Source organism: Beta vulgaris, chromosome 5 (genome assembly GCF_026745355.1).
Source record: "Beta vulgaris subsp. vulgaris cultivar EL10 chromosome 5, EL10.2, whole genome shotgun sequence".
Taxonomy (NCBI): Eukaryota; Viridiplantae; Streptophyta; class Magnoliopsida; order Caryophyllales; family Amaranthaceae; genus Beta; species Beta vulgaris.
The window spans coordinates 67,750,128-67,761,372 of NC_079206.1; the positions used below are offsets into that span (position 1 = coordinate 67,750,128).

General features: G+C 48.5%; 1 protein-coding gene across 1 annotated transcript; it reads left to right on the forward strand.

Moving 5' to 3' along the window:
• The first annotated feature begins 8,245 nt into the window (after window positions 1-8,245).
• LOC104894834 (S-adenosylmethionine synthase 2) lies at window positions 8,246-10,455 on the forward strand. The gene is made up of 2 exons (XM_010681173.4): window positions 8,246-8,404; window positions 9,111-10,455. The coding sequence occupies exon 2, from the start codon at window positions 9,114-9,116 to the stop codon at window positions 10,293-10,295; it is 1,182 nt and encodes a 393-aa protein (XP_010679475.1). The 5' UTR covers window positions 8,246-8,404; window positions 9,111-9,113; the 3' UTR covers window positions 10,296-10,455.
• The last annotated feature ends 790 nt before the right edge of the window (window positions 10,456-11,245 follow it).

Genomic DNA, 11,245 nt, shown 5'->3' on the forward strand with positions numbered 1-11,245 from the left:
TTTTTTTGTCCCGGGCCATCATGAGGGATCTAGGGTGCTTTGAAATAGCTACGGGTGCCAGAAACCTTCCTTTCCGGCCCATGTTTGTCTTATTTTTGCGCGATTGTCAACCCTTCCGCTTTACTCTGTAGGGGATCCGGATGGCGTCGAATGCCCTTCCAAGGCATGAGTGTGCCTTCTAAGGGACTACCAGAACCCTTGGAAGCCACCCATGGGCACCGGTGCCCAGCCCTGATGGGAGCCCCGAGCCGTGGACTATAATCCACGCTTTTTCACATTTTTTTGCCATTTTTCGACTTCTCTGGCTTTACGAATCATTTCATCCTGGGCCATCATGGGGTCTCTAGGGTGCTTAGTAATGGCTACGGGTGCCACAAACATTCCTTTCTTTCCCACTTTGGCCTTATTTTTGCGCGATTTCCGCTTTACTCCGTTGGGCCTTCGGATGGCGTCGAATGCCCCTTTCATGGCATTAGTGTGCCTTTTAAGGGACTACCACAACCCTTGGATGCCACCCATGACTAGCGGTGCTCGGCCCCGACCGGACCCCCGAGCCGTGGACTATAATCCACGCTTTTTCACGTTTTTGGGCCATTTTTAGACTTCGCTAGGCCTTACGACCTTTTTCTTCCCGGGCAATCCTGAGAGATCTAGGGTGCTTATTAATGGCTACGAGTGCCACAAACCTTCCATTCTTGCCCACTTTTGCCTTATTTTTTCTCGATTGTCAACGCTCCCGCTTTACTCCGCAGGGGCTCCCGATGGCGTCGACGGCCCCTTCCAAGGCATGAGTGTGCCTTCTAACGGAATACCACAACCCTTGGATGCCACCCATGAGCACCGGTGCCCAGCCTCGACGGGATCCCCGAGCCGTGGACTATAATCCACACTTTTTCACGTTTTTGGGCCATTTTTCGACTTCTCCAGGCCCGACGACTTTTTTCGTCCGGGCCATCCTGGGGGATCTAGGATGCTTAGTAATGGCTACGGCTGCCAGAAACCTTCCTCTCTGGCCCACGTTTGCCTTCTTTTTGCGCGATTGGCATCGCTCCCGCTTTACTTGGTAGGGCTTCGAATAGCGTCGGATGCCTCCTTCCAAGGCATGAGTGTGGCTTCTAAGGGACTACCACAACCCTTGGATGCCACCCATGAGCACCGGTGCCCGGCCTCGACGGGATCCCCGAGCTGTGGACTATAATTCACACTTTTTCACGTTTTTGGGCCATTTTTCGACTTCTCCAGGCCCGACGACTTTTTTCGTCCCGGGGAATCCTGGGGGATCTAGGATGCTTAGTAATGGCTACGGCTGCCAGAAACCTTCCTCTCTGGCCCACGTTTGCCTTCTTTTTGCGCGATTGGCATCGCTCCTTCTTTACTCCGTAGGGGTTCGAATAGCGTCGGATGCGCCCTTCCAAGGCATGAGTGTGACTTCTAAGGGACTACCACAACCCTTGGATGCCACCCATGAGCACCGGTGCCCGGCCGTGACGGGATCCCCGAGCCGTGGACTATAATCCACGCTTTTTCACGTTTTTTTGCCATTTTTCGACTTTTCTGGCTTGACGAATTTTTTCTTCCTGGGCCATCATGGGGTCTCTAGGGTGCTTAATAATAGCAACAGATGCCACAAATCTTCTATTCTTGCCCACTTTTGCCTTATTTTGGCTCGATTGGAAGCACTCCCGCTTAACTCCGTAGGGTTTCCGGATGGCGTCGAATGCCCCTACCAAGGCATGAGTGTGCCTTCTAAGGGACTACAACAACCCTTGGATGGCACCCATGAGCACAGGTTCCCAGCCCCGACGGCAGCCTCTAGCCGTGGACTACAATCCACACTTTTTCATGTTTTTGGGCCATTTTTCAACTTCTCTGGCCCGACGACTTTTTTCGTCCCGGGCCATCTTGGGGGATCTAGGATGCTTAATAATGGCTACGGGTGCGAGAAACCTTTCTTTCCGGCCCATGTTTGTCTTAGTTTTGCGCGATTGGCAACCCTCCCACATTACTCCGTAGGGGATCCGGATGGCGTCGAATGCCCCTTTCAAGGCATGAGTGTGCCTTCTAAGGGACTACCAGAACCCTTGGAAGCCACCCATGGGCACCGGTGCCCGGCCCTGACGGGAGCCCCGAGCCGTGGACTATAATCCACGCTTTTTCACGTTTTTTTGCCATTTTTCGACTTCTCGGTGCTTAACGAATTTTTTCTTCCTGGGCCATCATGGGGTCTCTAGGGTGCTTAGTAATGGTTACGAGTGCCACAAACATTCCTTTCTTTCCCACTTTGGCCTTATTTTTGCGCGATTTTCGCTTTACACCGTCGGGCCTTCGGATGGCGTCGAATTCCCCTTCCATGGCATTAGTGTGCCTTTTAAGGGACTACCACAACCCTTGGATGCCACCCATGACCAGCGGTGCTCGGCCCCAACCGGACCCCCGAGCCGTGGACTATAATCCACGCTTTTTCACGTTTTTTGGTCATTTTCCGACTTCTCTGGGCCCGACGAATTTTTTCGTCCTGGGCCCATCTTGGGAGATCTAAGGTGCTTAGAAATAGCTAGGGGTTCAATAAACCTTCCTTTCCGGCCAACGTTAGCCTTATTTTTGCGCGATTGGCAATGCTCCCGCTTTACTCCGTAGGGGATCCGGATGGCGTCGAATGCCCATTCTAAGGCATGAGTGTGCCTTTTAAGGGATTACCAGAACCCTTAGAAGCCACCATGAGCACCGGTGCCCGGCCGTGACGGGAGCCTCGAGCCGTGGACTATAATCCACGCTTTTTCAAGTTTTTTTTGCCATTTTTCGACTTCTCTGGCTTTACGAATCTTTTCTTCCTGGGCCATCATGGGGTCTCTAGGGTGCTTAGTAATGGCTACGGGTGCCACAAACATTCCTTTCTTTCCCACTTTGGCCTTATTTTTGCGCGATTTCCGCTTTACTCCGTTGGGCCTCCGGATGGCGTTGAATGCCCCTTTCATGGCATTAGTGTGCCTTTTAAGGGACTACCACAACCCTTGGATGCCACCCATGACCAGCGGTGCTCGGCCCCGACCGGACCCCGAGCCGTGGACTATAATCCACGCTTTTTCACGTTTTTGGCCATTTTTAGACTTCTCTAGGCCTTACGACCTTTTTCTTCCGGGCAATCCTGGGAGATTAGGGTGCTTATTAATGGCTACGAGTGCCACAAACTTCCATTCTTGCCCACTTTTGCTTATTTTTTCTCGATTGTCAACGCTCCCGCTTTACTCCGCAGGGGCTCCCGATGGCGTCGACGGCCCTTCCAAGGCATGAGTGTGCTTCTAAGGAATACACAACCCTTGGATGCCACCATGAGCACGGTGCCGCCTCGACGGGATCCCGAGCCGTGGATTATAATCCAACTTTTACGTTTTTGGGCCATTTTTCGACTTCTCCAGGCCGACGACTTTTTTCGTCGGCCATCCTGGGGGATCAGGATGCTTAGTAATGGCTACGGCTGCCAGAAACTTCTCTCGGCCCACGTTTGCTTTCTTTTTGCGCGATTGGCATCGCTCCCGCTTTACTTGGTAGGGGCTTCGAATAGCGTCGGATGCCTCCTTCCAACGCATGAGTGTGGCTTCAAAGGGACTACCACAACCCTTGGATGCACCCATGAGCACGGTGCCGGCCTCGACGGGATCCCGAGCTGTGGACTATAATCACACTTTTCACGTTTTTGGGCCATTTTTCGACTTCTCCAGGCCGACGACTTTTTTCGTCCCGGGGAATCCTGGGGATCTATGATGCTTAGTAATGGCTACGGCTGCCAGAAACCTTCCTCTCTGGCCAACGTTTGCCTTCTTTTTGCGCGATTGGCATCGCTCCTTTTACTCCGTAGGGTTCGATAGCGTCGGATGCGCCCTTCCAAGGCATGAGTGTGACTTCTAAGGGACTACCACAACTTGGATGCACCATGAGCACCGGTGCCGGCGTGACGGGATCCGAGCCGTGGACTATATCCACGCTTTTTCACGTTTTTTGCCATTTTTCGATTTTCTGGCTTGACGAATTTTTCTTCCTGGCCATCATGGGGTCTCTAGGGTGCTTAATAATAGCAAAGATGCCACAAATCTTTATTCTTGCCCTTTTGCCTTATTTTGGCTCGATTGGAAGCACTCCGCTTACTCCTAGGGTTTCCGGATGGCGTCGAATGCCCCTACAAGGATGAGTGTGCTTCTAAGGGACTACAACAACCTTGGATGGCACCATGAGACAGGTTCCAGCCGACGGCAGCCTCTAGCCGTGGACTACAATCCACACTTTTTCATGTTTTTGGGCCATTTTTCAACTTCTCTGGCCCGACGACTTTTTTCGTCCCGGGCCATCTTGGGGGATCTAGGATGCTTAATAATGGCTACGGGTGCGAGAAACCTTCCTTGATGGCCCACGTTTGCCTTATTTTTGCGCGATTGGCAACTCTCCCGCTTTACTCCGTAGGGGCTCCGGATGGCGTCGAATGCCCCTTCCAAGGCATGAATGTGCTTTTAGGGAATACACAACCTTGGATGCCACCGTGAGCACGGTGCTGGCCTCGACGAGATCCGAGCCGTGACTATAATCCACGCTTTTTCACGTTTTGGGCCATTTTTCGACTTTACGTGCAGACGATTTTTTTCGTCCGGCCATCCTGGGGGTCTAGGTGCATCGTAATGGCTATGGGTGCCATAAACTTTTCTTTCCACTTTTACGTATTTTTGCACGATTGGCAAGCTCCCGCTCTACTCCGTAGGCCTTTGGATGGCGTCGATTCCTTCCAAGGCATGAGTGTGTCTTTACGGACTACACAATCTTGGATGCCACCATGAGCGCTGCGCCGACCTCGACGGGATCCCCGAGCCATGGAGTATAATGCACGTTTTTTTGATGTTTTTGGGCCATTTTGACTTTCCGGGCCCGACGACTTTTTTGTCCCGGGCCATCTTGGGGGATCTAGGGTGCTTAGGAATAGCTACGGGTGCCAGAAACCTTTCTTTCCGGCCCATGTTTGTCTTATTTTGCGCGATTGCACCCCCAATTATCCGTAGGGGATCCGGATGGCGTCGAATGCCCTTTCAAGGCATGAGTGTGCTTCTAAGGGACTACCAGAACCTTGGAAGCCACCCATGGGCACCGGTGCCGGCCTGACGGGAGCCCGAGCATGGACTATAATCCACGCTTTTTACGTTTTTTTGCATTTTTTCGACTTCTCGGTGCTTGACGAATTTTTCTTCCTGGGCATCATGGGGTTCTAGGGTGCTTAGTAATGGTTACGAGTGCCAAAACATTCTTTTTTCCCACTTTGGCTTATTTTTGCGCGATTTTCGCTTTAACAACCGTCGGCCTTCGGATGGCGTCGAATGCCCCTTCCATGGCATTAGTGTGCCTTTAAGGGACTACACAACCTTGGATGCACCATGACAGCGGTGCTCGGCCCGACCGGACCCCGAGCCGTGGACTATAATCCGCTTTTTCACGTTTTTTGGTCATTTTTCCGACTTCTCTGGGCCGACGAATTTTTTCGTCTGGGCCATCTTGGGAGATCTAAGGTGCTTAGAAATAGCTAGGGGTTCAATAAACTTCTTTCCGGCCGACGTTAGCCTTATTTTTGCGCGATTGGCAATGCTCCCGCTTTACTCCGTAGGGGCTCCGGATGGCGTCGAATGCCCATTCCAAGGCATGAGTGTGCCTTTTAAGGGATTACCAGAACCCTTAGAAGCCAGCATGAGCACCGGTGCCCGGCCGTGACGGGATCCCCGAGCCGTGGACTATAATCCACGCTTTTTCACGTTTTTTTTGCCATTTTTCGACTTCTCTGGCTTTACGAATCTTTTCTTCCTGGGCCATCATGGGGTCTCTAGGGTGCTTAGTAATGGCTACGAGTGCCACAAACATTCCTTTCTTTCCTACTTTGGCCTTATTTTTGTGCGATTTCCGCTTTACTCCGTCGGGCCTCGGGATGGCGTCGATTGCCCCTTCCATGGCATTAGTGTGCCTTTTAAGGGACTACCACAACCCTTGGATGCCACCCATGACAAGTGGTGCTCGGCCCCGACCGGACCCCTGAGCCGTGGACTATAATCGACGCTTTTTCACATTTTTGGGCCATTTTTCGACTTCTCTGGGCCTTACGACCTTTTTCTTCCCGGGCAATCCTGGGGGATCTAGGGTGCTTATTAATGGCTATGAGTGCCACAAACCTTCCTTTCTTGCCCACTTTTGCCTTATTTTTGCTCGATTGGCAACGCTCCCGCTTTACTCCGTAGGGGCTTCCGATGGCGTCGACGGCCCCTTCCAAGGCATGAGTGTGCCTTCTAAGGGAATACCACAACCCTTGGATGCCACCCATGAGCACCGGTGCCCGGCCTCGACGGGATCCCTGAGCCGTGGACTATAATCCACACTTTTTCACGTTTTTGGGCCATTTTTCGATTTCTCCGAGCCCGACGACTTTTTTTGGCCCGGGCCATCCTGGGGTATCTACGATGCTTAGTATTGGCTACGGCTGCCAGAAACCTTCCTCTCTGGCCCACATTTGCCTTTTTTTTATTCGCGATTGGCATCGCTCCCGCTTTACTCCGTAAGGGCTTCAGATAGCGTCGGATGCCCCTTCCAAGGCATGAGTGTGGTTTCTAAGGGACTACCAAAACCCTTTGATGCCACCCATGAGTAGCGGTGCTCGGCCTCGACGGGATCCCCGAGCCGTGGATTATAATCCACGCCTTTTCACGTTTTTGGGCCATTTTTCGATTTTACGTGCCCGACGATTTTTTCATCCCGGGCTATCCTGGGGGGTCTAGGGTGCATAGTAATGGCAACAGGTGCCACTGATCTTCCTTTCTTGCCCACTTTTGCCTTATTTTTGCTCGATTGACATCACTCCCGCTTAACTCTGTAGGGCCTCCGGATGGCGTCGAATTCCCCTTCCAAGGCATGAGTGTGTCTTCTAATGGACTACCACAACTCTTGAATGCCACCCATGAGCCCGGCGCCCGACCTCGACGGGATCCCTGAGGCATGGAGTATAATGCACGTATTTTTGATGTTTTTGGGCCATTTTTCGACTTCTCCGGGACCGACGACTTTTTTCGTCCCGGGCCATACTGGGGGATCTAGGGTGCTTAGTAATGGCTACGGGTGCCATAAACCATCCTTTTTAGCCCAGGTTTGCCTTATTTTGCGCGATTGGCAACGCTCCTGCTTTACTCCATAGGGGATCTAGATGGCGTCGAAGGCCCCTTCCAAGGCATGAGTTTGCCTTCTAAGGGACTACCACACCTTGGATGCCACCCATGAGCACCGGTGCCCGGCCCTGACGGGAGCCACGAGCTGTGGACTATAATCCATGTTTTTTCACGTTTTTTGGCCATTTTCCGAATTCTCCGGGCCCGAAGAATTTTTTTCGTCCCGGGCGATCTTGGGCGATCTAGGGTGCTTAGAAATGGCTACGGGTGCCATAAACCTTCCTTTCTGGCCCACGTTTGCCTTATTTTTGTGCAATTGGCAACGCTCCCGCTTTACTCCGTAAGGGCTCTGGATGGCGTCGAATGCCCCTTCCAAGGCATGAGTGTGCCTTCTAAGGGACTACCAGAACCTTTGGATGCCACCCACGAGTACCGGTGCCCGACGACTCTTTTCGTCCTGAACCTTCATGTAATATTTTAGTCTAAAATAAGTTTAAAGGCCACCATATGTGTGTTCTTTGGCATGGATTATCATTGAATAGTCTCCTATTGTTCAAGGATGCATCTCTTGAAGTATTTTTGGGGTTTGGGAAGTATAAATTTCACTAGTTTTGATTATGTTTAAAACTAATGATATTTTTTTTTCTACCCGAGCCCTTAACAAGGGCATTAAAATGATTGGGAAACTCTATAACATTACAATATATAAGTGATATGTTTTTTTTTGTTGGTGAGGATTGTAAATGAAACATTACTAATTTACTACTTCCTCCGTTTCTTTTTACTCGTTACACTTCTCATTTCACGGACTGCTAGGCAATTTTTGGAGAAGAGAGAGGTAGAGAGTAAAAAGAAAAGGGACCCATGTGGGAGGAGAGAGATAGAGAGAGTTTATTTGCCCAAAAAAGAAGTGTAGCAAGTAATGTGAAACTTCCAATAATGGAAAGTGTAGCGAGTAAAAAGAAACGGATGAAGTATATACAATAGTGATCCCGCTAAGTCGCTCACCAAACAAGGCTCAACAACCCACTGAAAGGGAAAGTAAGAGGTGATGTAAATTGTAGACCGGTGATTAAGTAGGCTCAACAACCCACGAATTTCCTATAAATAAGAAGCGCACGAGTAGCAGTTTGTCGCAATTAACCTTGAGTGCAGCAAATCCCAAACCGTTTGCTCTCTTCTCTTTCATCCTTGTTTAGATCTACTCTCTCACTCTCTTCGTCCAGGTACTGTTTTCTCATTTCTCTCTCGATCCTTTCTTTCTTTTTGAAACGTTTATATGTTTTTTTTGTCTGGTATGATGTAAAGTAATTCATAGATCTGCAGTTAATCTAGTATTAACAGATTATTCGTACTTTTTTATGAACAAAAATCAATAAATTCGATTGGTAATTTATCTAGGCTTCTTACTGAAAACTGCTTCATAGATCGGTCATTCTCCTTGCGAATAAGAATAGAAATGGCAAATCAATTTTCTATAATAAAAAATTGTAGCAGTTTCAAAATGAATATGTTAACATGCTTCATTTGCAGAATTCTTTTCGAAAATATAATCGTTGTTTTTTTTTCTCTAGTGCCAATTTTGTATATCATGCTAATTTCAGAACTGTGATGTGAACATGATCCATTGAGGCGAAGATCAGGCTTCCGTTTTAATTGGATCTAAAGATCTGGCTTTGATGCATTTGCTTAGACATTTAGATGGGTTTAGATTCAGTATCTTTGATGTCTTTAATACACTCACATGTTATTGGAAAAAAACATACGAGGAACTTCAACCCTTACTGTCCTAGTCCTCTAGTGTTAAGATTCTGAGTTTTCTTTCTTGCTACACATTCTTGAATATGAATAACTATAGGTGCTGCCTTGTTGTCGTAAATATTGTCAGAAGTGGAATTCTGATCTTGTTTGCTGTGCTTTGTGCAATTTTAGGAAATGGAGACCTTCCTATTCACCTCGGAGTCTGTGAACGAGGGACACCCTGACAAGCTCTGTGATCAGGTGTCTGATGCAGTGCTCGACGCTTGCCTTGCCCAGGACCCTGAGAGCAAGGTTGCTTGTGAGACTTGTACTAAGACAAACATGGTTATGGTGTTTGGTGAGATTACAACCAAGGCCGAGGTAGACTATGAAAAGATTGTCCGTGACACATGCCGTTCCATTGGCTTCACGTCTGATGATGTGGGTCTTGATGCTGACAAATGCAAGGTCTTGGTCAATATTGAGCAGCAGAGCCCTGACATTGCACAGGGTGTCCATGGTCACCTCACCAAGCGCCCTGAGGAGATTGGTGCTGGTGATCAAGGCCACATGTTTGGCTATGCCACTGATGAGACCCCGGAGCTTATGCCTCTAAGCCACGTTCTTGCCACCAAGCTTGGTGCTCGCCTCACTGAGGTGCGCAAGAATGGGACCTGTGCATGGCTGAGACCTGATGGTAAGACTCAAGTTACTGTTGAGTACTACAATGACAATGGTGCCATGGTACCTGTTCGGGTTCACACTGTCCTTATATCCACCCAACACGATGAGACTGTCTCCAATGATGAAATTGCTGCTGACCTTAAGGAGCATGTCATCAAACCCGTCATCCCTGAGAAGTATCTTGATGAGAAGACCATCTTCCACCTTAATCCATCTGGCCGATTTGTTATTGGTGGACCTCATGGAGATGCTGGTCTCACTGGTCGCAAGATCATTATCGACACATACGGTGGATGGGGAGCTCATGGTGGTGGTGCTTTCTCTGGCAAAGACCCAACCAAGGTGGACAGAAGTGGTGCTTATATCGTCAGACAGGCTGCTAAGAGCATAGTTGCCAATGGGCTCGCTCGCAGGGCCATTGTTCAGGTGTCATATGCCATTGGTGTCCCTGAGCCTTTGTCCGTGTTTGTTGACACCTATGGCACTGGAAAGATACCCGATAAAGAGATTCTTAAGATTGTCAAGGAGACCTTTGACTTCAGGCCAGGAATGATGTCTATCAACCTTGATCTCAAGAGAGGTGGCAATGGCAGATTCCAGAAGACAGCTGCATACGGGCACTTTGGAAGAGATGACCCAGACTTCACCTGGGAGGTCGTCAAGCCCCTGAAGTGGGAGAAAATCCCTGCGTAATGCCCACTAAATGCTACTGCTGCTCAAGTACGCGGAACCCATGCATGCTGATACCCTTTTTTAATGTCTGATCTTTTTCCATTGAATTTTTTCCAATTTCGATTCGATTCGATTCATGTACTGATTGAAATGAAATGGATTACTGTTTGCTGTTTTGGTACTTGAAAGTAGCCTAAAGCGTTGCTGGCAAGTATGATATTACTAATGAAGTGGGCATGATTTGGATGCTACTAAACCCTATTAATTGAAGATATTGTACTAGAACAAATGCATGCATTTTATGTAGTTGTCATTCGAATCTAACTTTCACAAAGGCTGCAAAACAATACTTTTCTTGTGAGACCTTGAGCCTTGGCTGTCTTGTTGTATGATATTGCGATCTACTAGCTGCTTTGACTCAGCTGCTTGCTGTGTGAGCTAAGTCATCGTTCGGCTGTTTCTTCAGCGATTAAATTAAGTAGAGAACTATGGCTGCTTCTTTCAGTCAACAACTGGCATTTACCGTCAACAGAAATCCCAAATATGAGAATATATCTTCAAACTGGAATTTCAGAAAGCAAAGCCAAGGGAAAACAAAATATTTTCTCGTCTTTGACAACAATAAGGCTGGTGCTTCCATAACATTTTTGTTCAACTATGCAAAAAAAGATGGTTTCAGCTTTAAAGCAATCACAACCTACTGCATGCTTGTCGCTCAAATCACCACGACACAATGCACCCTTATTTTGGTGAATACTACAGAAAAACAAGTGCAGTTAGAAGCAGGACATAAACTTTTTTAGACTCGTAAACTTGGCGCTTAGGCAAAGTTTGTATAAGCATAATTAGGAAATTGTATTTTATGTTTGCGATATTTCAAAGTAAAGGACAAGGTGGTTATTGAGGGCATGAATAAGGATAGAAGTAGACTGTCATATTTTATATAAAAGCCTAGACAGTCTAAAACAAAA

Coding starts and splice junctions, on each gene's coding strand:
- LOC104894834 (XM_010681173.4), top strand. CDS start 9,114: ATGGAGACCTTCCTATTCACCTCGGAGTCTGTGAACGAGGGACACCCT.